The sequence below is a fragment of the Lissotriton helveticus genome, chromosome 6, assembly GCF_964261635.1.
Source record: "Lissotriton helveticus chromosome 6, aLisHel1.1, whole genome shotgun sequence".
Classification (NCBI taxonomy): Eukaryota; Metazoa; Chordata; class Amphibia; order Caudata; family Salamandridae; genus Lissotriton; species Lissotriton helveticus.
In genome coordinates this window covers 1,132,893,371-1,132,919,970 of record NC_136067.1, presented here as the reverse complement: position 1 = coordinate 1,132,919,970, position 26,600 = coordinate 1,132,893,371, and the positions used below count along the sequence as shown (strand labels likewise).

The 26,600-nt window shown below is 45.2% G+C and overlaps 1 protein-coding gene across 1 annotated transcript in view; it reads right to left on the bottom strand.

Annotated features, from left to right (window-relative positions):
- Positions 1-26,340, bottom strand: part of COG2 (component of oligomeric golgi complex 2) — a 358,467-nt gene extending 332,127 nt beyond the window's left edge. The window contains exons 1-2 of the mRNA XM_078648793.1: positions 26,141-26,340; positions 1,302-1,463 (exon numbers count right to left, since the gene is read on the bottom strand). Of these exons, the coding sequence (XP_078504919.1) occupies positions 1,302-1,463; positions 26,141-26,212 (234 nt within the window). The 5' untranslated portion in view covers positions 26,213-26,340. The remainder of the gene's footprint in view (positions 1-1,301; positions 1,464-26,140) is intronic.
- Between the last annotated feature and the right edge of the window lie 260 nt (positions 26,341-26,600).

The window sequence follows — 26,600 nt, the reverse complement described above, 5'->3', positions numbered from 1 at the left end:
GATCTACTGTGTGTGTTAGCGAGGCATGCGCTGCTGCTACCCATGTTGCGTCTGTGTGATCTGCAACGTGCTGTCCTTACTGTGCCAATGCGGAGGAAATTGCACTTGTTACTGCTTGTTTTGTAGCTAGTAAGCGAGTAAGGAAATCTTGCAATGCCGTTTCCTAAGCTGCGCTTTCTGAATATGATCGAAGCTTGCACTTCCGGGCTCTATATGGTAGTTGTGCTGTGTGACAGTGATTCTCGAGAAAAAAAACATACACTAAACAAAAAGCAAAACAACTCTTTATCACTGATGTGCCAATGCAAACTTTTTTTAAATGGTAAGAAGAGACCTCCTTGCTTAAAGTACTGAATAAGTTCAAACTCATCTTCCATACATGCTTTATAGAGTGGAAAGAACTAGTAAGACTGGAAAGGGAGAATGATAAATGAACATTCACCACAAATGTGTTTAGTAATATTTGAAGTCTCGTAATCAACTTCCTGGTGGCGCCCATATAAAATACAATGCGAAATTTGATATTAGCTGAGTTGTGGCTATTGGAATGGGGTTGATGCACCCTTCGGATGGGAGGGTTACATTTTTTGAAAAGGCTAAGCAAGAATCAGGTTTAACAGGGCATTTCCAACAGAATTCCTGTATACAGGGTAACAGACAGCTAATTATTGCAAATATTAACTTGAATGCTATTCTCATCAAAGTGGCAAATGCTATTTTTGACTGGAACCCATTCACTCAAATAAGGAGGATGGGAAGATTTCCTCAACTTGCAGGTAATATATGCCATATGTTCATCCACTATGAAATTCTGGAGTATATCCAAAGACTCACAGAGCAGAACAAAATTGAGGCTGCCCCTAAAAGACAGTCGAGAAGGAACTAAAAGCACTAGGACACAAAACTTTCCTCCTGGCACAACAATAAAAACGTCAACACTGAGCACTTAGTACTAATACATATATTAACTAATAAAAACAGGTAAATAAAAGAAAGAGAGAAAACAAAGCCTGGGGTGTCTTTAAAGAGGAAGCTTAAAAACTTAGTTTGCAGTTATAATAACTAAGTTTTTGATTAAATGGCAGACACAATAATAACATGTCAAGAAATACAACATTATTTACTAGTTGCTGAAAGCATGGTATACATGGACAGAGGTGAACGGCCCCATTAGATTGCATTAATGCTTAAATCGATGTATTAGTAGCAAAATGTACAAGGACACATGGTTTTAGAAAAATGAAAGCCTACTGGAGCTTGGAATGGACACTTTTCTGAAGATAATCTAAAAAGGGAAATACCAGGTTGGTGGAAAGATTAACAAAATCGGCATAGTCCTTGTTGATGAGTTCCACCATGGCAGTCTTCAAAAGCTTGTAGTAGAGCTCCAAGTCATCACGTAGCTCTTCAAGCTGGACGCGCTTTCTGCATTCCGAAACAAAGTGATCAACATCAAATCCATCCTGCAGAAGAAAAATAAGGACACATATTTCAATGGGAATGAAATCATACATGCTTCTGAAACTTGAAACATTGCAATTACAATTAAGCACGAATATTTGTGCTTCGCCCTGCACCAATGGTACAATTATGAGCTAGACTGGCTTGAAGATCCTAGTGGATTTATATATGGCAAAAAAACATGCTTAATTCACACTTATTTCATAGTTCGTATTGTAGTTAAATAATTTTAAAGCATGTAGGAAATGACCTGCTTAATGGAATATTCCTCATTTGGTGGGTCTGAACATAGAAGAACTAACCCAAAAGGTTAAAAAAATGGTAACCTGGTGGCATGCAATGCCAGCCACTTGAAAAAATATAAAAGGACCAAATATTCAGTTTAAAACCAATGATGAGAATATCAAGGATACATTTCTGCAAGAGGCAAAACAGAGAATGAGGTCATCGATGGATGGGCACACTATTCACTTATTACCAGACACATTAGCAGGGATACCTTCAGCGAGAACAGAAAAAAGTGTCTCATTGGGGTTGCAGCAACAAAGTATTTTGAGTCAAACTAAGTGTTTCCAAGGAAGACAAGCAATACCATCAACTACCACCCCCCTGCCCGAGGGCCCTTGAAGAAGAGGGTTTTGACTCTCAATAAATAAAGGGCTTATCACACCACAAATGCAGCAGAAGACAACTCTGAAGGTTGATTTTATATTTTCCTAGGAAGGATGCCATGTACCTGGATGCAAACACTGAATATAGGCATGGCTGCAGCCCTATTGAGTACAATATAGTCATTATTGGGTGCAATGAGATCTTCGTTCACCTGTGACTGAGTGCCATAGCACCTGCTACATTAAAGATAGCTATGCCCCTGTACACGAAGTAGATGTGTCTTATCTTACTGGACATGAATCTCATTTTTGGAAACTTCAGGAGAAAGGGATCATGGACAATATGGGGAACAGTTGACAAAACAGTTATATGTGTGTGCCTACCCAGGGGTGTGGATGTTGCTCTGGAAAGATGGACAAATTAGACCTATCAACATTCTTAAAATTCTAAAGTATTTGAAAGCAATAGTCTAAACCTTCGGCTGAGAACTGTTAACTAAATAAGCATCTGTCTCATGACACAAATGCATACTCTTTTTATGAACGGGTTACCTTAATTCCTGCTTTTGTTTGCTCTTTACTTTTTACACAATCGTTGAAGACTGGACGGTCAGTGAAAGCAGGGGTTTTGAATTTTGATCACACCTTCTAGATTATTTGAGGACACACATTATCAATAGCATGTTAAAAAGAACATTTCTAACCTACAGAACAAAAATGTTGTAGTTCCATTAATGAATGTGGGTGAGAGCAAGGCCATATACGAAATTCAGACTGGTTCCTTTGCAGTACTAGGCTTAGCTTAGTTTGAAACGCAAAGGTTAGGGGTTGAAGAACTGATATAGAGAAACTCTGAATTGCTGTTATAATGGTGCAATTTGTTTTACTTTTCTCTCTATTAGCAAATATTATTGCCACTATCTTGTTTATTTTCATAGTTATACAGTACATCATTTGTTCGTTAGGATGGGTTTTTGATTTTAATAAAATTGTAAAATGAGTCCTAGTGTGAATTCTTGATTGTGTTTACTGATGGTAAAAGGAGGCTTGGAGGCCACTAATAACAAATAATCCTGCAAGTATCACAGAACTGAATGCCGTCTTATACGCACCTTCGTCCTGTAGTGCTCACGAAGTTCATTGGGTTACAGTCCACCAGATACTTCATCTCATGATTGTATGTTGACTAAGTCTGCGATGCCAGACGGTGTATAGAATTCAAATATCGGGCATTGAAATATATCAATAATAATTCTAGAAGCATCCAATAGAGAGAGGCAGAGTGAATGGGGTTCACTCCACCACCCCATTGAGAGGAAGACCCCAAAAAGTTGGCCTCTCTCAATTTTACTGTTTGCCTTGAACGTTGAGCCTTTGACCAGATGTATCCGCTGGAATGCTCTGGTGCAAGGTTTCAGATGGGAGGTAACAACGGAGGAGGACTGGGTCTCATTATGCTGATGTTATGCTACTCTTCCTAAGACATCACCAATGTACAAGGCAGATATTAATAGAAATAGTCAGCCACTTCAAGATGTTTGAGACTGGAGTTACTTCGGAAACATTCTAATCTTTCTGGTTCAAGTTGTAGATTTGCCAAGAAACTGGCAGACCCGTTTTTAAGTCATTAATGTGTGCTTTAAATATCTTTATGTTCAGGCAGGCTGCGACCAGAGACTGTGTTTGGCATGCAACATAGTACACTTACTGAAGATGCTACACTGGGACCTGCAAGACTGCAACATATATCCCCATCTCTAAGGAAAAGCCTCTTTTTGTATGGTCATCCCCAAGTTTTTGAACTAATGCTGCTGTTTTTTCAACTCAGAGTGCACTGGGGCCTACCAACCAGACCTCAGTGCCTGTGCCCTTACCCTTAAACTGATACGTCGAATTGGCTTCTACCCAATTGGCTGAGCTAGCTTACATGTAAGTCCCTAGTAAATGGTACCCAGGGTACAAAAATCATGTAAGCAAGAGTGTCCTCCCTAGCAGATACAGCACTGGTTGTGACACTCTGGCTCAGACACGAGTAGAACTAGACTCCCAGCCCACCATGTTCAAGCTGGAAGAGCAGTTTAACTGCTGGCCAGACGTTGCCATTTAAAGCAATGGCAAAGCCAGACTTCGCCCGGTATATATGTAAGTCACCCCAATGGCAGGTCTACCGGGTCCTAAGGCAGGGTGCAACAAATGTATTTTACATGTTCTGATAGTAAAATCAGAAAATTGTTGTTTTTACTATGGGAAAGCTTGGTCGCCCAACTGGAAAGTGCGGAGTTACACGCTGACCCCTCCTTTGTGCTAACTCTGAAACGGCGTTACCAAAGTGGGACGTCCAAGGTATCAAAGAACTCGTTAGGCCAGACTTGATTCTTAATAATGTAACAAGTTGTAACATGTGCAACTTTAGTAAACTCACCACTATGTTGGCTTTAGGCCTCTGCGCCTATTATGTATGCACATTAGGTCCTGTAGCCGAGAAAGCTCTCTGCCCTCCTGGGGAGACGTGCAAACAACTTCCAGGAAAGGAAACAATAGGGCCTGCCTTGGAAGGAGATGTCACCTCTCTCCTGCAGGAAGCCACATTGGTGTAGACCCCAAAAGGCGATCTTCAAAAGGAAGAGCCTCCGTTGACGGGCAAATGGACAATGCTTGGGAGAGGAGCTGCTCCACTGTTCACTCAGACAGGGTGGCACTTGGGACAGGAGAGATGAAACCAGTTGACAAACCAGTTTTCCAGGGACTGTGTCATGACACCACAAACAGTACCCATAATTCTCGTGAAACAGAAGAGGAGGACTCACCCTTGCCACCCTATGTCACCCCTCTCCTTTACTTTGATCCCCCTGTTGACTTTCCGTCCTTTTACGGGATCAAGAAACCCTAGCACGGCTGAGGACCCCTTTAAGAAGGGAAATATCAAAGATGACATGACAGAATCATGTTGTCCAATCAGGGCAGGCCCGACCCATCCAGGGGAATATCCCAGAAGTCCAGAGGAGGGGGAGGGCGTTCAGCACACTTTCAGCTGGAGTTTGTCGGGAGGACGTGGAGAAGACCAGCTGATGGGGGAGAAATGCTTTGGGTCGACGTGGGAGAAAATGCTGAAGGAGATCAACGCGGCGGAGAAAACCACGCAGAACCGAAGCCCTCCCACCGTACGGAAACCAGTGGCAGGATGGAGTCTCTCGCCACATTCCTGGAGGAGGGTGGCTTTATCAGGTACGTACCTGAATGCAGCACTTAGTTAGTAGTAGGGTGGAAGGGGGAACATAGCCTCTATGCGTCCACCGGCAGAAGGCGATAAGCCAGATGGAGGAAACTAGACCTGCTTTAAAAGGGGATATTTTCCTTTTTTTTTTTTTTGGTTTTCTCATTTTTTACATAGAAGAAGGTCTTTAATAGGGGTGAAAGTCCTACACCCATATCCGTAAATCCTGGAATTAAGTGTGACGAACACTTACCTGAGCATTATCTTTCTTTTGAGGGGCAAGAGACACTGGTATTCCGTAAAGAAGAGAAGATTTCCCTCCCCGCAAGAGAAGGAAGGAAAATACCCAATTCCCTATAGCCGGAGAAGAACCAGCAAAAGCATACCTTTAAATAAAAATCAAAAATAAGAAAAAAGGAATGCTTGTTATCTCCCTCCTTTATCACGCCCAAATCCTAACAGACATGTAGCCCAACCTCCAGGTTGAGCTAGGGAGCTCCATATGCCGGGAGAGGGGTCTTCCCATATTGGAAGTGACCAGAACGGTGCATCCTGGTATGCCCAGGTGCCACACTTTGCAGAAAGTGGTCATCAGATGTGAGAGGAAGCCTTTTAGCCCATGGCCTACCATAAGTATGGTACCACAAACTCAGATCTCGACTGGGCTGGAAGAATGGCTGAAGAATGACTGCCCTGCTGCACAGAGGAACCAGCAAAGATAGGCTGCACCCGCGGGCGCTGTACCTACTGAATCTGCAAAGGAGAGGCACTGGGGCTGCTGTCCTCCTCAAGGAGAAGCCATCTCCAGAGCCCAGCCAAAGCCAAAAGACTCCAAGAGTCAGTGAGCTGGCCATTGTTCACATCACAGGGACAAAACAGCTGAGAAGCCTGCTGGGGCAAGTTGGTAGCCCAAAGTCTCAACCCGCAGCCAACCGCCACTGTGCAGCACCAGGGACCAGAACCCAACGCACAAAATGGCACCAGAGTTCACTGAGCCCAGGAGGGTCACTGAGATGCAGCAAGGACCCCCAGAGGACGAGTTATTGACCTAGGAAGGATTGGCCTGTGACTGTAATACTGGGTGACCAGTAATCCAGTGGTGAATGGACTTCTGCCAGCAGCAAGAGGACTGGTACACGTGTGACCAGGACCACCTCACCCTCTTCGTGAACCGAAGATTTGTTGCAGCTAGACCCCCCCCCCATTGACTCTATCACATCCACAGCATCCTTTGAGCATATTAAGCATCCTTATTCACTTACATCAGGACCACTTCCACAGTAAAGTCCTGCATAGGAAAAAAGTGCCTGGACCATGCTGATTCCCCTGACTGGCTCACTACTGGAGTTGGTTGCCTAAAGGACTCAAAGTCACCACATTCCAACTAGCCCAAATCTTTTGATGATAAGGTTTTTAAAGTGTATAATTTGTTGAATTCACCAATGCTTGTTCACGGTTAAGATCTGTTTCGTTGTGGTGTCTAAAAATGCTGTCTATTTTTATAAATTGGGGTTGGATTTCTTTGGTGTTGTGTCGATTTCTTCTTCATGTGTTTTGGTGCTGTTATTTTATGTTAATTGCACTTGTAGAGCGCACGGTTACCCTAGGGTGTCCTGGCGCTAAGTACTGGTTACTGGGGAAATGGAGTGTATGTTACTGAGAGTAGAGCCATGTCTTCAAGTCCTTCCGAAAGGAGAGGAGATCCGGGGCTTTCCTAATGATTTACATTTGCAACTTTGTGTAAGCCTTGCTACTTAGAGCCACAGATACCCAGGGTTGAGCTGACGGTTTAACAAACGAAACCTAAGGATCCTAAAGAGGTTGGTAAGTTTTAGACCAGGCATACTTTGAGTGGTTTTCCACTAAGGTTTTGTCTCCAGGCCTCCTGCTTGCTAACTTTTTTTTCTTTGACTTTAGGACTCTGGACACATTACCACTGCTAACCAAAGCTAAAGTGCTTGTGCTCTCTCTTAAAACTTGGTAGAATTGGCTTACACCACATTGGGATATTTAAAGTATTTATAAGTCCCAAGTAAAGTGACACTACCTTTGCCCATGCAATCAGGTCAGATTTTCCACAGGCAGTGCATATCAACTATCCTCAATATAATTAGCGACCTACAGTGTCTTCTGGGTTCAATCAATGGTACGGACAAGCCTATATCAAGCCCAAGTGATTATATACATATACACATACACATACACATACACATACACATACATATATATATATATTACCTACTGGCGGTCGCCAGTAGGTATATATAGTTAGGATTTTTTCTCTATGGGTTTTTTGAAAATTCTATGTCTAATAACTTTGGCGTTTGTGGACGGAATTGGCTGAAATTTTCAGGAAAATGGCACATTTTGTTTCTGAGCAGCCCTTAAAAATTGGGGGGGGGTTCGTCCAGTGGGGGCCGAGAAAAAAGGGGGGTCCCAAAACGTGTTTTTAACATTGAGTTTTCCATAGGGCGGTTGGCCTCACTTTTAGCCCGAACGGCTGAATGGATTTGCACGAAACTTGGCAAAATTGTAGGGACTGGTAGCCCGATGTGCCTTTTGTAGGTCTCAATATATGTGCTCCAGTGGATTTTGAGAAATTAACGTTTAAAAAAAGATATATATCTGTAACAGCGGACCGGGCAGCGCACTGGTTCGCGGACTTTTCGCGCAACGGAGCTTTGTGAAGCGAAGCTGATTGGTTCTCCGGCGTCTGTCAACATTCCAAACAGTCCGTAGCGGCCGCCATCTTGTCTCTCGGTAGGATCGAGAGACAAGAGGAGGTCAAAACAAAGGGGGAAATAACTATAAGGGGGCATAGTAGATCCTCGCTGACCCCCTAGGTTTGATGTGGAGGTTTTAAAAGGGCCCCGCGGGGCAAAAAAAAAAAATAATAATAATAATTGAACGGCTGAATGGATTTGCACGAAACTTGGCAAAATATTAGGGACTGGTAGCCCGATGTGCCTTTGCTAGGTCTCAATATATGTGCTCCAGTGGATTTTGAGAAATTAACGTTCAAAAAAAGATATATATCTGTAACAGCGCTCCGCTTCGCGTAACGGAGGTTTGCGAAGCTGATTGGTCATTCTGTCACTGGGCTATAGCTGGGCTACATCTGGCTGATATTTGGGCTACATTTGTTTTTTTGTGTGTCTGGCGGCCATCTTTGGGCTACATTGGGCTACATTGGGCTTCATTGGGCTACATTCGGCTAATTAGCAAATAGCTCATCGCAAACTAGGAATGGTAAAGAATCGCTATTTATTCCTTAAAGTTCGCTATTTAGGAAATGCAAATAACTTTGATGATACATATGGCGGTTCATCTCTAACAAGATAAGAAGCATAGGGATACATTTATGATGACTGGCGCATCACCAGGGATGTGTTAGTCATTTTGTGCCGCTGTTCCGTCACCTATGGTGTGCTGCATTTACAATGCGGCGCATCATGGGGCAAAAACAGCACAGATGCGTGATGTATCTGTGCCGTAAAGGTGGCGCATTGCTGGAGTTGTATCGCAAGTGTGATGAAGCTCCAGCAAGGGTCGGGGGTGCCCCTGTCGCAGGGTTTCTGTTCTCACACAGAACTGTGGACAGAGGATTGGAACCTCGGCGAATTAGGGTGTCCCAAAACTCACGTTAGTAATCAAAAACTCCTTAGCAAGCTAGGTACAGTGTCACATTGGATATAACAAACTCTCAATGTTTAGACAATCCAGAATATGAACTTATAGTACCTCAGGATACGTGGAACTCATGAACAGTCGGTCGTTATAGATTTCTTAGAAACCAGAACATGGAGTTAAGAAGAACAGATGTGTATTTGAAATGTTTATTTACTAATGCCGTCTTCTCAGGCGTAGTACCTTAGATAATAAAAGTACACATATTATCAGTAGCAAAATTACCAGCATAGTTACTAGTACATAAAAAGTGAATGGTGATAGTATGTTAACATGCTGTAAATGAATAAGAGTTAGCAACACTTATAAGCAGCCGCGGGCCGTGGAGGGAGTTACGGTGAGGCAGGAAGGCGGGGAGGGGGAGAAGCAGGGTGGAGAATACAAGTACACATATTATCAGTAGCAAAATTACCAGCATAGTTACTAGTACATAAAAAGCGAATGGTGACAGTATGTTAACATGCTGTAAATGAATAAGAGTTAGCAACACTTATAAGCAGCCGCGGGCCGTGGAGGGAGTTACGGTGGGGCAGGGAGGCGGGGAGGGGGAGGGGCAAGGTAGAGAGGGCTCCACCCTGCTTCTCCCCCTCCCCGCCTCCCTGCCCCATCGTAACTCCCTCCACGGCCCGCGGCTGCTTATATCTCACCCTCCCTAATACACATATTATATTATTTGCTAAGAAGGTCTCTTTGTGTTGGTTTAGGGCGTGCCCATACTTTAGTGTCTTAGATTTGAAGGAATCACATCAGCATACACCAGCTCTCTCTTCATGTGAACCGCATCAACTGTTGTGTATGTGTGTTCGGCAAAGCAATATAAAACCCGCCTCATGCCCAGAATTGGCAGAAGTTGCACTTATGTTATGAGTATGAAGTCGTGGAGATCAGACCTCATAACAATTCTGTATCGTGTTGTTCTTGAAACTTTAGCACTCGCTGTACAGATATAGTTTAACAAGTAAAGCAGATAGTAGACCAATAACATATTATTCTCATGTAAACCACGATGAACTACTAGGTGGAAAGCTAAAGCAACAACTAAGTGTCGTGTGCAGAAGTTGCAAAAAAGGAAAAATGGCGTTTAAACCGGTAATGAGCCCATGCTAACTTAACACGGTGTAAAGATATCCAGGACCTAGATGACACCTCCTCATGATCCGGAAACGAACTGAATAAGATAATAGAAGTGCCATCTCATGAGAGCAGATTGCAAGTTTATATGTGGACGGTCCGCAAGGTAAAGCATTAAAAACTAGGAAAATTTAATGCTAAAGAAAAATAAAACAGCCAAGTACTTTATCGAGTCTTAAGCCAATAGGCAAGGTAAATAATAAAAACTTGACAAATAAGTCAATGAATTGTCAATGAAATGCTAGTACTCAGCATATCAAACATGAAAAAGGTCTATGACATAACTGTGTATGCAAAATAAGCTGCAACAGCCTCCAATAGGAAGTCACCGTCTTCATCCGAAAACAGTTCAGCCATCCAATTTAAAAGCGGAAAAGAACATACGTGCTCTCCCAGCACCGGATCCTCTATCACCATCAGAGGACAGCTCGGTGGGTTTTCAAGAAAGCTCTGTTCCAAGAAAGACTGTGCTGCCGCCAGTAAATTCCAGGGACCAAGTAGTCCATGCATCAATGCCACAGCCATAATCCTTTCGCCAGGACAAACCAACTCGTGAGTAATGATAGGAGTCATCAGCTGATTAAAGTCGACGTCAGGAGAAACCGGTCCGCAGAGACACAAATCAATGGCCCAATCGAAATCACAGGTCAGGCAGTGAAATACAGGCTGGACACAGGTGAAGTAGGAGAACCGAAAAGATAATCCATATGCCGTGCTTAATATCGCCAACGGCATTGTGCCATAATATTCTAGCATGCGATTGCGGAACAGTGTCAGCAGCTGCAGGGTCGGAGGTTGCATAGGAGGGACATCCATATTTAAAAATGTAAAAAAGCACAAGAGCGTCCGCTGGTAATGCAAGTAAAAATGCCAATCTACGAACCAGAGTGCAGAAAATACAATGAAAGGAAGCAGGGATGACTCCAAAGATTTTCTCAAATGAAGTCACGAGACCACTGGTAACAACTTTAAAAAAGTGTGCCAGGGACTTTGTGGAGGATGCGTTAAAGATAGTCGGAAACATGTTGCTGAAATTGAAAGGCAAATCTTAATTGAAAAGGGTGTGCACCTCTGTATGGGTGTTCGCTATGTGAAGTACGAAAGTTTCACGGGCCGAACTCAAGGCCACCTCTCTCTGAGACAAAAGAGCTCTTATTCTTGCCATGCCGTTGAAACGTGTCCCAAGGTTGGTATTTGTGGCCAGATTGAAAACTCCCTATGTTCATGTGTGGGAGGAAATAGAACATTTCTGCAGCAAATAACCCGTTCACTTACTGTTACGATAAAAGGAATACTTTTAATTAACTCAGAACAATCTTCATTATTGAGCATCAAATAACTACCATTTTCCAACAACTTGAACGTGGGGATGATAGCAGGAACTGGCGTGCCTTGCAACACGCAAGCCATATTTGGTCGGTGTTTGTTGCATGAACCGTGTAACTGTATGTGCCTACACATTAGTGAATGATCTGGCGTCTCAGTGCATTCCTCTCCATTCAGATAAACTTCTTGATCATCTTTGAAACATCTGTATGTGTATGGAAGCGACCAGACCTCATGAAGAAAAGCACTACCTAAAGGTTCATAACGACCTATTGGTATATATTTCATACAATTTGAAAACTTATATAAAGCAAAAGGCAGCGTTATTAAACCGTGGATAAGGCATGTTGCCAAAAAACCCGCAATCCTCTGCTGATGATGTCACTGAGCATGTCATGAATGATGTAATATGTGACATCATCAGCAGTGGATTACGGGTAATGGTATCTCTAGTTTACTCCCTTATAGCTGTGTTTCTTTTAACATAAGTGTCTGTTTCCTTCCCTTATACTTATTGTTTTTGGTTCGCTTCCGGTTCGCGTACCAGCGAGCGAACTAGGAAGCGAACTAAGAGAAATAGAGGTTGGCACAATTCCAAATATTGTACCAATTTTTTAATAACGGGGAGGTAGTTCTGAAAAGAACTTTTTTTTTTATTTTTCTGAACATTTTTTTACTGTTTTTGAATTTTTCGGAACAGTTTTATATTTTTGGGGGTTTTTCTTGGAGGGGGCAATGAAAACGATTCATTGTAAAGGGCTCAACAGGAGCAACAAAACAAAAAAAAGAAGTATTTATTATTTTGGGCGTTTCGGACAAACTTGCATATGATAGTCAATAGCTCTGTTGATCAGAGTGATGCTTTTTTCTCCGTAGGAAATGAATCCATCGCAAAATGCGCAGATGTGTTTTACATCACCAAATCTCATTTGTATATTTGGCACCATCTCCCTGCCCTCTGGTCCCGTTACTTCCGGTACAACAGATCTTCTGGCCATAATAGGGAGATTATCTAGGTCGTTCCGAAACTGTGCAGCACTGTAGTTGTTAGGATGCCACCTAGTCATATGGCGATGCATTGTGTAGTTTCCGAAACTGTATTTTTTGTCGGTCCCTCTGGACAGTCTATCTTGACATATAAGGCAAGTTACGTATCTTGCATTTACTTTTTTCTGACCTTTGGGAATTTTAAAAAATTGCCAAATGAAGTTTTCTTTCCGGTGAGACGTCCTGGGCTGCTCAGGCAAAAACTGCCTCTCTTCGTGCTCGTCCTCCTGTTCCTCTTCTTCTTCTTCTTGTTGAATTAGAACTTGAGCAGGTGGTCCACTCTTCCTTGGATGTGGTGGAGGTGGTGGGGAAGCACCAGCTGAAGCTACTAAAGAAGCCATTGCTCAGTGATCACAAAGGGTCTTTCTCTCACAATGATGAAAGTCAGAGTGAGGAAAGAAGGAGGGATTTTCATCATTTGGGAAAAACAAGAGTTCTCAACCAATCAAAAGTGTTCATTTTAGATTATATGACCTAGTCTTACATCATTAGGAAACCAAAAGTGAAATGAACCAATGAAAAGTGTTATTACCAAGTCACATGACTTGCTGTGTTTACGTTAAGCGCTTTGCAGGGCCTCCCGGTTTGCTTCCAGAAACCTGCGCTTTGCGACTCGCTTCGCGTACCAGTTCGCTAACGTAGCACGTCATATGACGTATCACGCGACAACGTGAAACGTCATGTGGACGGGAGGCGTCACGATGTTGTTTTCTAACGCGGCACTTGCGGTAAAGAAACGTTTACCGGCTCGCGGTCTATTTCGCGGCATCAAGGTCAGCTAACGGGAAGCTTCCCGATTCGCGAAGCGGGAACGAAGAAAAAAAAATATTTAAAAAAAAAATTATTCATAAACATATAAAATATATTTTTGGATTTAAAGAAGAATACATTTTACAGCTACAGATATTAGCTGTTAAAAAACCAATGAAATTCACAGAAAAAACCATAGGTTATAGACCATATATAGTTAGGAATTAGCATTTACAAAACCTTGAAAATTCACTGAAAAAACCATAGGTTATAGACCATATATAGTTAGGAATTAGCATTTAGAAAACCTTATTTTACTCACACAAAACCATTGAAATTCCATATATAGTTAGTTGCACTAACTATATATCGCGCACCTGCAATCCACTGCTGATGATGTCACATATTACATCATTCATGACATGGTCAGTGACATCACTGATGACATCACTGATGACATCTCAAATGACATCACTGATGACATCACTGATGACGTCTCATTTGGCATCATTCTTGTGCTAATACGATAAACCTCTTCAGACTCTAATATAACCTTAGATACACTCAGTGTATACAGACACTCACACACTGCCACTCATCCATGGAGTTACTCACACACCCAGTCAGTCATGCAAAGAAACAATCTCACCTCCATTTCTTCAACTATACAGTTATACACACCTTACTTATTGAAACATATACTAACACATATTTACTCTCTTATACAATCCCTGATACAAGTTCACAATGATCGATACAACCACTCACTCAGTGGCTCTCATGCACAGTTATTTATATATGCCAACTCTCACATGTACTGTGTTTTACATATGTACTTACTATGACATGTAGCATTGAGATATCCATTCACTCATCAATACACTCATGCACACAGTCAACTGCCCATGTAGCTGTTTCCACATGCACTCTTGAACTCATACACCTAGTGAATAAACTGCTCACACATCTATGCACAGAGTCACACACCTTCCAGCCACCCCCACACAAACTCAATCTCCCATAGAAATACTTGGGCAACCAATTAATAACACATATAGCCTCTCGTATAGCTAATGATCAACACATGCAGCAGTTTACATCACAACAGACATAATGATGCACAAATTAAGACAGTTTAGTCACTAACCCATGCATTCAGTGAGACACATTTAATCACTCACTCATACAGTCAGTCACGCACCTACTAAATCCTTCATCCAGACACTTATACATCCACTCATTCTTCAATATCTAAGACATATTTTAACTTTACAGAAACATACAGTCACTGGATGTTGTCATCAGTGATGTCATTTGAGATGTCATCAGTGATGTCATCAGTGATGTCACTGACCATGTCATGAATGATGTAATATGTGACATCATCAGCAGTGGATTGCAGGTGCGCGATATATAGTTAGTGCAACTAACTATATATGGAATTTCAATGGTTTTGTGTGAGTAAAATAAGGTTTTCTAAATGCTAATTCCTAACTATATATGGTCTATAACCTATGGTTTTTTCAGTGAATTTTCAAGGTTTTGTAAATGCTAATTCCTAACTATATATGGTCTATAACCTATGGTTTTTTCTGTGAATATATATATATATACACAGGCAAGACTGTTTGGGATTAGCATTGTCTGTGTTGGACCGGACATCCTTGGTGTGGTTTTCCCATACTTTTTGCCTTCCATCCTCCTGTTTTTGCTGACTTTGTTTTTGCTGGCCTAAGGACTCTGCACACTTTACCACGGCGAACCAGTGCTAAAGTGCTTGTGCTCTCTCCCTAAATCATGGCGACATTGGCTTACACCCAATTGGCATATTTAATTTACTTGCAAGTCCATAGTAAAGTTAAATGCTACTAAAGGGCGAGCAGCCGTCAGTGTGCCACACACTTAAGTTGCCTTTTAAACATGTCTCGGGCTTTCCATTGCAGCCTGAATGCGCAGTTTTAAACTGCTTGACGGGCCCATACCTACCATTTAAATACACATAAGTCACCCCTAGGGTAGGCCCTAGGCAGGGTGTAATGTATTTAAAAAGGAGGAGATGCACTTTTAGGTTGTACACGTCCAGGTAGTGAAAAACTCTCAAATTTGTTATTCACTGCTACAAGGCCAACCTCTCATAGGATAACATTGTAGTGACCTTATTATATTAAATAAGCTGTAAGTTCTAAATTGGAGCAGGAAACCAGTTCATGTTTGGTGTCTTTGGAAATGTAATGAATGCTCCTAATTTATGCTGAAATTAGATTTTAAATTACAAATTTTGAAAATGCTACTTTTTGAAAGTTTACATTTTCCTACCTTAGCCATTTAGGGCCAGCAGCCAGTCTCTAGATCAAATGACTGGGTATAGTTGAAAGCTGGCCTTTGTGTATTCCTCCTAGACAGACAAACATAACAGAGAGCTTAGGTGTGCCTGGATGAACCATCACTGACAGGATGGAGTGAGGAGCTGGGCACAGCCCCACTTACACTTAAATTGGCTGTGTACCCCCTGTAGTTAGTCCAGAGCCAGGTCCAGGAAGGAAGGGCACCTGTGCACTTTAAAGGCAAGCCTCTAGAAGGCACAACTGGGCATGACTAATGGACCTCAGACACCAACTAGTCAGTACACTCCTGGACCTATGGACATCCTGCCCCGAAGAACGGCTGATGTGCTGCTGGAAGGACTTACACTCTGCTGGACTGCTGCCCTGATGGACTGTTGTCCTGCTGTGCTGACCTCTAAATCGGGGGGAGGACTGTACTTGCCTCTGCTGTACCCCAGACCAACAGAGTGACTTCAAGGGCTAATTCGCTGACCTCCTGACTTAAGCCTTAGGGACAGAAGGCTCCAACAACCTTAACCCCAGCACCTGGACTCTGCCATCTGTGAGTCTACTTTGCCAAGTGGTGCCACCCAAGTCCTGAACCTTTAGACGTGGGCTAAGGTGCTCTGCCAGCCTCTGTGGATCCAGCGGGACCGACATAGCTCCTTTGCTGCACAGAGTTACCCTGAGCAGAACTGACGCATCAGCACTGCTGTGTGTGTGTTGGATCTGTCGCAAAGAACCTCATTGCCTCCGCAGCCTCTTTGGAATAGCTGCTGCACGACGCAAGCCCTCGCATCCCTCGTCGATGGCAGCCTCAACAACGACATCTGATTCTGCATTGTAGCCTCGCAGTTCTTCAGAACAGATGCATCTCTATGTCTGCGCGGTGCATTCTCAGCACCGGACGTCCACATCGCAAGCCCTCGTCAGCAGGATCTTTGACGACAACACAGGAACTCACTTCACGGACTCACCGCACCTTGGAACAGACGTATCACCGTGGCTGCGCAAAGCATCTTCTACGCAGATCCTCGCAACACTCTGCAAACCAGGATTTAGGGTACTTTGTTCAGCTGGCATAACTGGATCCCTGTAGCCAGCTCCATCGAGGTCAGCCTGAACTTGTGACTTTGTCCTGGCGCGAGAAGATATCCGTAGTTGGCACATTTGACTTTTTGTCTATATTTTCACGAATATATTAAAAAATGCATATCTCCGGTTCTACTGATTGGACTTTTGTCATTTCGGTCTTGTTTTATTTATTGAAGAAATCTAAATTGTTCTAACTTGGTGTGGGATCCTTTCTGTGCGGTGTTTTTCACTTTATTACTGTTTGAAGTGTTACAAATTGCCTCGAAGTTAAGCTGGCTGCTCTGTGCCACGCTGTAAGAGTGCGGAGCGCAGGTTAATTTAGGGTACGCTTGGTTCTCACCCCGACAAGGGTTGTGGTTGCTGCTTGATCAGGGCTCACACCATAGTCAACTAACAACCCAATTTCTTGCAGTGTGTAGTACACGGCGAGGTTTCACAACTACACTATAAAATACACCCCAATTCCTCACACTATCTTATTTATGGGCAGGGTTGAGACTCTCCCATAGTTCAATATGTTTTGCAGGCTATCCGTATATGGTGCTGAAACACTTCGCTCAAAAGCTTACAGAAGATGTGTGGACATTCCTATGAGGCGTCAAGAGTGGCATCAGATAAAAGCTAGCAAGCAGTGTATTACAGGCGCTTTGACATGGCAGACATTCAATTATATAAACAGACAGCTTGTCTCACCCATAAATGACAGGTTGTATTAACATAAAGATGATCTGGCTATTAGGTTGGAATGTGCATTGACCTACTAAATGTATTAGATTGAAGGCAAGTGTCTGTAGATATTTCTCCCACTACTGGGTTTGTAATTACTGGTGTAAGGCGCTGAGAAATAACTATGACATTGAACTGTCACAAAGAATTCTATATCTATATTGAGTACCACATGGGGGGCATTACAATGTCGCCTATAGATCATGGGACATGCGATGTATTGGACTCAATATAGTGCTGTTATATTCTCATGAGACCCACCCCTGTGGTCTGGGACATGGCTGAACCATATGTTAATAATGAACTTCAGGAGATTGGGCCTAATTTGAATTTGCATTTCGAAATCTAGTACAGTATGGCAGGAGGACCAGACAAAATGATTTGCAGAGTGGATTATTTTAAAAAAGCATACTGCTATCTAAAGTATTCTTCAAAGAAGTAGGATTTTTTTTTTATAAATACGTGTATTGGTTTTAATTACAGCCATACAGAAATAGTTAGACAACATTTTTCCAGTTATTCAATACTGTACATGGGCATACATTGATTTAAGGTATACATCAAACATTTCCATCTCTCTCTGCATTTCTGTGCATCTCCAGTTCTACCGTAGGGGACACACAAATATCTCCACGATATTTATTCCACATTGACCACTTCCGATCCCATTTTTTGGGGCACTCCCTAGCTACAAAGACTTCCGTCTCCGCCAACATGCACCTATCTAGCTCTTTTGCCCACAAGGTGGCGGTTTGCACCCCCCCCCACCCTCTCATCAGTTCCCGTTTGACTAACGGGTACCCCAGTGTTGTGAATTGCTGTGCGACTTCAGTGAGGTCAGTTGCAGCCCATATATTCAACAGTCTCAGTTGTGGCGTCAATACTACCTCCTTTCCCAAGGCCGTCTGCATGTGATCCGAGACTCCCTCCCAGAGGGTACATACCGCTGGGCAGCTCCACAGAATATGATAAAAGGTGGCCTGCTGTCTGCACCCTCTCAAACAAAGGTCATCAGGTATAGACCCTATTTTCGCCAAAGTCTTCCCTGTCATGTATGATCGGATAAGTATCCTAAGCTGTATAAGCCTAAATTTAAGTGTGATGGCCGCTTCCCTGGGGGACATAAGAGCCAATTGCCAATCCTTGTCACTTATCGGGCCTAGGTCATCCTGCCACATCTCTCTGAGCTTTGGAAAGGTGTCTGGCAGGTTATTACTCAACTTTTTATATGTGAGGGATATCGCTTTGGGGAGAAGAGGCCCATCCAGCAAACGGTCCTTCAGTGGGGAGGACTCCGGTATGTCTTTAAGGGTTAAAAACGCAGCCTGAATTGTGTGTCTTATTTGCAAATTTCTGTATATTTCTCCCTGAGATACCTATGAGGTCACATTTGTCGAATCCAGGCTGATGACAACAAAAAGAGATGCCCCGACCCCTCGTATCTTGATGATGCAATTATTCAAATAGACCAAATATAACTTCATTAGACCTGGTCAGATACTTTTATTTATACCCATCACTCATAAATGTTATGCTTTTTTTTGTGAAGGTCTTATTTTTTAGGCAAAAAAAGAAGATATACGTCAGGGGTAAACGACACAGGAAATCTCGGTCACGGAGACGCTCCCTGTCCCGCAGTGGCCTGCCGGATGAGACGCAGCCCGACACCGATCAGTCGGGAAAAGAGAACTGAGCATCATGGGAGTTCAGCCTTCCTTACTTAGCCCCTATCCCTTGATGGACTCCACAGAGGGCCCTATGTGACTGCTCCATCGGTCGAGCGGATAGCATCTGGTGCGGTGTGACCTGGATCTTGGTCTGGATCAAGGGGGGCAATGCTGGAGGTGTCTGACTGCCTCGCTCTACTTGAGTTCGGAAAATTGTGGTACAATGGGGTTCGGGGTACTGACCTGTAGGGCGGCCTAGTCCTCCCACGGTAGGGGGGTGGCCCTGAGGGAAGGTCCTGTTTGTTGGGAGGAGTAGTTGGGATCCATTGGCATGGTTGGCTTTGGGCGCTCTGTTTTGGGCCCGAAGCTCCCCATGCCGCGACAGGTACTTCAGTGTTTCATGAGGTATAGGGGTGGGGGGTGGGGAGTGGGTGTTGGGCGGTTGGGGGTGCAGTGTTGGGGGAAAGGGACGGGGGGTGGGGGGTGTTTTGAGAGGGGTGCACGTGATCTCTACTGCATTGACGTATATGGTGTTGGATGCCTGGGTTGGGTCCTGGGTTCCTCAGAGACTTTTCCATCGGGACAATGGCTGATATCTCAAGGCAGGAACTCGCTGGAGATTCTATGCGAATATTGAGTTGGAATGTCAGGGGGATGCTGGACAAAATTAAGCGTGGGGCAGTCTTACGCTGGGGTAAAAGAGAGTCGGCTGACGTGATGCTACTACAAGAGACGCACATGCTGGGGACAAAGGTGCTGAGCCTACAGCGATTTGGTTACCATCAAGTATTTCATGCGGGGTTTTCCAGGGGCTCGAGGGGGGTGGCCATTCTTATCCATCGGAGGTTGTCTTATACCCACGAGCGTCACTGGCTTGATCCCCAGGGTCGGTATGTGTTTGTTAAGGGCATGATTGGTACGGAGCCGGTGGTGTTCGGCAGTGTGTATGCTCCCCCCCCCTCTATAATGGTCCTTGGCAGAGAGACTGTTTGAACTATGGGCCGAGATCCCAGACTCCTTGGCCATGATAGGTGGTGACTGGAATGATGTTGTGGATGTGTGCCTGGACCGTAGGAGATCACAGGGGACAGTGGCGGCGACCTCCCTTACACGGTTAAAAGCGATGATTGACGGGTTGGGCTGGGTGGATGCCTGGAGACACTTGCATGCCGCGACGCGTGAATACACATATGTGTCCGCTGTGCATGGCTCCTTCTCACGGCTGGACTGTGTGTTTGTACCGGGAGCCTTCCTTGACAGGGTGAAGCAGGCCGCAATTCAGCCTCGGGGGCTATCTGACCACTCCCCTGTTGTGATACAGATCGAATTGCGCAAGACACGTCAGCCGTTCCGGTGGCGGATGTCCTCGTGGCACCTCCAGCAGGCGGACTATACACAACATATGCGCAGCGCAATTGCCCGCTACTGGCAGGAGAATCTGGCGGAGGGGGTGGATGGAGTGACGGTCTGGGAGGCCATGAAGCCCACCCTGAGAGGCATTGACATTGCATGGTGTGCCGCTGCCCGTCGTAGTCGTCGGGAGGCCACTGTCGCGGCTGCGGCACGGGTGGAGGTGTTGGAAAGGCGGTGCCAGGGGGATGGTGACGACGTGGCGATACGACTGCTCCTGCAAGCGCAGCAATCCTATGCCTCGGTCTTAATGGATGAGGCTAGAGAAGCGTGGCTGGCCACACGGAGCAGGGTGTACCAGTGGGGCGATATGTCCTGCACCATGCTCCATAGGCTGTGTCAACGAACTCTGCAGCCGATCACTCTACCGGGCCTCACCGATGGGGAGGGGACTGCCATAACGGACCCTGCGACTCTTGCGGCGAGCTTCGCCAGCTATTATGCGGAGCAATATGCTCACCGGGACAGCCTCCCACCGGATGCGATTGACAAGTTCATCGCTGACCTTCCCCCCGTGCGATATCAGACGATGCCAGGAGAGCCCTGGACCTCCCCTTGACGGCGGAGGAACTGGGAGATGCGCTAGGGCAACTCAACACTGGTAAGGCGCCCGGGCCGAGTGGATTCCCCAGTGAATTTTACAAGAAATTCCACCTGCAGCTGGGACCGCACTATAGGCGGGCGTTGGAGGCAGCACGGGAACGTGGTAGCTTGCCGGCGGACTGGCGTCAGGCTGAAATTGTAGTCTTTCAGAAGCCGGGTAGGCCCCCCGACCGACATGAGTCTTATCGCCCCTTATCTTTGATCAACTTTGAAGCCAAATTATTGGCCAAAGCGTTGGTGAACCGCCTTCTCCCATATATCGCAGACTTGGTCCACCCGGATCAGGCGGGCTTCATGCCGCATAGGGCGACGCGACACAACATCAGACGCGCAGAGGCGGCGGTGGACGCTATGGGGGCGACTGGAGAACGGGCAGCGCTACTGCTGGCGGACATAGACAGGGCGTTCGACTCGGTCAGCTGGACGTACCTCTTCGCCCTCCTGCCGCGCCTCAACCTGGGCCCGGTGTTTGTTTCATATATCAGGCTGCTATATACGGACATCACCGCCTCGGTGCGTATCTCAGGGGCGATTTCGGAGAAATTCTCAGTTGCCAGGGGGACCAGACAGGGATGCCCCCTATCCCCTTACCTCTTTGCACTGGCCATGGAACCATTGGCCGCGTGGGTGCGCATTGATGCACAGCTTCGTGGCTTTGTGTGGGGGGCGGGTCTCTCAGACAGAATCGCGCTATACGCGGACGATGTCCTCTTCTTTATGACTGATCTTAACCGCTCTGGCCCTCGAATACTGGAAATAATGCGTATATTTGGAGAGGTGTCGGGACTCTTCCTCAACCCGCGCAAATCGACCCTGTGGGTGCTGGGCGGAGAGTCGGAGACATACCCCTGGGCATCGACCTTACAGGTGGCGGTCGGTGGTCTAAAATACCTAGGAGTCTTCCTGTCCGAGTCTGCCGCAATTGCATGGGAGCGCAACGTGCTGCCGGTGTGGGATAGAGTCCAATCGGACATCAAAACCTGGTCTCGCATGCCTCTCAATATCTATGGTAGGTCCGCAATCTTTAAAATGGTCGCCCTCCCACGGCTCCTGTACCAACTGCAGAACCATCCACATAGGATCCACCCACAGTGATTCCGTCGCGTAAATTCGGTGCTGGGCCGCTTTCTGTGGGCGGGGGGTGCTTCCAGGGTGGCGCTGCGGACTTGCTTCTTATCCACGTATTGTGGAGGTCTGGCTACATCGGACCTTCTGTCCTACTATCAGGCCTCCCACTTATTGGTTCTGAACGAGTGGTGGTACGGCGATCACAACGACCCAGCATATGCACTGGAACGCTTCTTGATGGGCGATGCCACGCTACATACGCTGTTGTACTCGGCCGGGCGTCGGAGGAGACTGCCGCAGGTCACTCAGGTGATCTTCATGATCTGGAGACAGGTGCTGCGCCGCATGGGCTGGTGGGGTAGGCTGACAGCGGAAACCCCACTATGGAACAATGGACAGCTCCCCACACTAGCCTCGCTGTCGGGGTTTGGTGGCTGGGACTCTATTGGGATCTCGTCACTTGGTCATGTCCTTACTGGGACTACCCTCAAATCCTTTCAAGATCTCAGCTCCAAGTTCACCATGCCCAAGACCCAATTCTTTAAATACCTACAATTCCGTCATGCGCTTGCACCTAGTTTGGTGGGGCTAGACCAACTTCCCGAATTTAGCCCAGTGGAAGCTACGCTCTTCATGGGAGATCTGGGGGATAAGAAAGTCTCCAAAATATACCAAACGCTTGTCACTCATTGCTCCTCTTCTCTCCTGTCGCTGAGGGCCTCCTGGGAGACAGACATTGGCCCTCTGGATGAGGATGACTGGAGGGAGGCCCTGGAGTCCCCCCGAGGGGCTGCCATAGCCGTCCGACTCCGGTTCATACAGTTCAAATACCTACACAGGGCCTATTACACCAGAGAGAGACTGTGGAAGGCTGGCCTCATTGCTACTCCGGAATGCCTGCGCTGTGGGACTGAGAGGGGCGCGCTGCTGCATACTGTGTGGTCCTGTGTGGGTCTGACCCGTTTCGGGAATGGGGTGTGGAATTGTTTGTCAGAGGTACTGGGGTGGGACCTTCCTCGTACGCCCAGGTTGGGTCTTCTGCATGTCCTGGAGAATGTGGGTGGGAACATATACAAACGCCACCTCCTGTTGCTGGGCCTAGTGGTAGCCAAGCGGGATCTGGCGAGGGCATGGAAAAGCGACCGTGCTCCTCCACTTAGCGCCTGGAAAGCGGGACTGGACTTTCTCATGGGGTTAGAATTACCAGTGTTTGAAGCCAGGGGATGCCCCCGGAAACATCACAAGATCTGGAAGCGGTGGGCGGATTACAGAGGGTTGACCTTGGAGCCCCCAATTGACTTAGAGGATGGACTGCCTGCAGATGGTGACCTCGGGGCCTAGGAGGGTATTCGATGCCTACTGTGCTCTAATTGTATACTGCGGTTGTAAGTGAACATGTGCGTTGGGTTAGGGTGGGATAAGGGGTGGGCAGCGGGGGTTTTGGGTGGTTAGTGGAGTAAGGGGGTGTGGGAGGGGGCGATTTAGGCGTCTAGGCTATATTTACATTCTGCTATATGTTTGCCACTTGACAGTGTCCTCCTAATTGTGGAGCACTGTACATATGCTATGCCTAATCAGTCAATAAACGCAGTTGTGAAAAAAAAGAAGATATACATTTATAACATAACATCACATCAAAAAGACTTACACAGTTTTCATCACAAATCATACATAGAAAAATACATCCAGAAATACATCCAATTAATATGAAACATTAGACATTTAACAATTCACTTTGGCACATCTACAAGAGTCACTTTATCATTTATTGATACGTTTGAAATATTCATTTACTATTTGCTTGTGATCCAACTTCGCTTTGTTTTATCTTCTTAAAAAAAGGATTTGATTTGTAGCACTTGTGGAAATGAATTGTTAAATGTCTAATGTTTCATATTAATTGGATGTATTTCTGGATGTATTTTTCTATGTATGATTTGTGATGAAAACTGTGTAAGTCTTTTTGATGTGATGTTATGTTATAAATGTATATCTTCTTTTTTTGCCTAAAAAATAAGACCTTCACAAAAAAAAGCATAAAATGTATGAGTGATGGGTATAAATAAAAGTCCCTCACCAGGTCTAATGAAGTTACATTTGGTCTATTTGAATAATTGCATCATCAAGATACGAGGGGTCGGGGCATCTCTTTTTGTTGTCGTAGTATAAACGGTCCAGCCCACCCTCAGTCCCGTTAAGGACCTAACTCCTTCTTGTGCCGAACCCAGGCTGATAGCACAGCATGCCCAGCTTGTGTGTATACCATAGCGGCGTTGCTCTAGAGAGGATGCCCGCCCATCCCAGATGAGAATTAGCTATGTGTCATATTTCTAGTGTATGTTGGGTGGGTCCAAAGAATTTCCTTTTATTCTTCCTATCACTGGAGTATAAGGCCCCTAGGTAACCGGAGTGATCATTTTGAAACCTGTCGAGATGGTATTCCGGGTCATCAGGGTGGTGATATAGCCAGTGGTTAATAAAGAAGTAGGAATTTAAGTATGTCGAAACACAAGAAAACCTCTCTTTCAAAGCAGTTTTTCTTCCTACAGAAAAGATAGTACGTTATTACTGCACAAGCTTTTATGACTGCCCAAGAGATCCAGAGTAGAAGCTATATAAGATGTTGAACCCAAGTGAGTAGCCAGACCATATATACTAAGAAGCTCAGTTCAAAGTCCATGATGTGTGTTCAGAGCCCAGTGAGGTTACCTCAAATCTGGTGTGATATAATCAAATATGTTCCTTCCCCACGGGTACCCAGCTTGCACCACAGCTCTCAGAGTGATTAGGTTGGGTAATATACAAATTTATATTCGTTTATGTTGAATAATGTTAGCAAACATTACTGCAGTGAAGTCCAATGCCACTACCGTGCTAACAAGACCTTTATCAAGTTATATGCACGTTTAGACTCTCAGGCACAAACAAGGAAGTGGCCAGAACGTAATAGGAAGAGTGGATGAAAAAGAAAATATCTAAAAATGCAAAACCCCCGTTCAAGTTCAATTAAAAGGTGAGTCGGTTAAGCAGGCTTCTGAGATCATGGAGGTGGCAATACCTGCTTGGTCACACAATCTTCATGCACGCAAGGTCAATGAAATGAGTAGTAGTTTGCACTGAATAATACTTGCATATATGTTTATGCCTGAATACAGTACTCAAAAAAGTACACAGGCCACTCTAAAGAAAGTTAGAAACTCCAAATTCTCAAATAATCCACTTCCAATGCCCTGCTCAAAAATCTCAGAGATAAAATTGATGGAACTAAGGGGTGACAAGGCACTGCGCGAAGCCACAATTAAAATGCATACCTAGTATCGAACGATTTCACTTGCGAACAACTCTGTGAGGGAGGGGGAGACAAGAAGACTTGCTCGGATACCAAAACAACATGCTTACTCTCATTAAATTCCTCGCCATAAAAAATACACCGATTTTGGTTCGAACCCCATCTCCACATAAAGATATGGGAATCAGTTCCCCCTTTACTGCTCTCCTGTAGTGTTCTCTCCTCTTAAAGCTGAAATAATGTAATACAGGTACTGTTCCACGAGTCATCTGCATCGGTAATAGAAAAGAAAATCGATTCTTTCGCATGCATCCCACATACAACTTTCTCCCCATTTTGCAAGCATCTAGATTTGCTTACCCCCTCCTTCCCAGCCAATACAAAACGCAGGCGATAGTAATCGCAATAAATACGGCGTTGCATAGTTCTTCCAACATTACACGTTGTCGCTTTTCTCTTTAGCATTAGGATTACGATGGGGCGTGCCACGTCAGTAACAGGTAACTGTCCTTATAGTGACAGCTCAAAAAAGTGCACAGAAAACTGTGGCTCCTCCCTGCAGCTTGTCCAGTACCCTAATTCCCCTTCTCTAGACGCAGCCAGTTTGAAGGAACATGCTGAACCAGTTTACATTGGTGAGCCCTCAATATATTTGGCTGCATTCTGGAACTTGTGGTTCTACGCAGACATCCACGTACACACTGTCGCTCCTCTTCCATTACTTTACAGACCTTCATGAACGCATCCTTGTCAAAACACAAACTCTCCGGCGCCAGAGGAAGGCCCAGGCTCTTCTTCTCCATGGCTTGCGAAGGCTCGGCGCTGACAGCTGTTTAGGTACAGAATAAGTACTTCCGACAACTGAAGAGTGAGCGCTGGACAGAGATATCCATACACATGACAACAACGATCCTGGCGACGTCATACGCACAGAACAGGGAGCGTCGAACGTGAACTATACCACGACGCCTCCCTCTCCGATCGCATTGGATCACTGCGCGTGCGCACGCACTGTGCTTTAAAGGGACAGCACGACGGATGAGCTGCGCTCGCTAAACAGGCTTTAAATAAAAGAGCACTATCCGTCCGCGCTTGCTGTCGTTCTAGGCGTGCTTCTGGTCATCGGCTGGCCGGTTGTGCTTTTTAGGCCTCGCCCGCCGCGCATTGCTGGCGAGATTATAGTAAATTGTA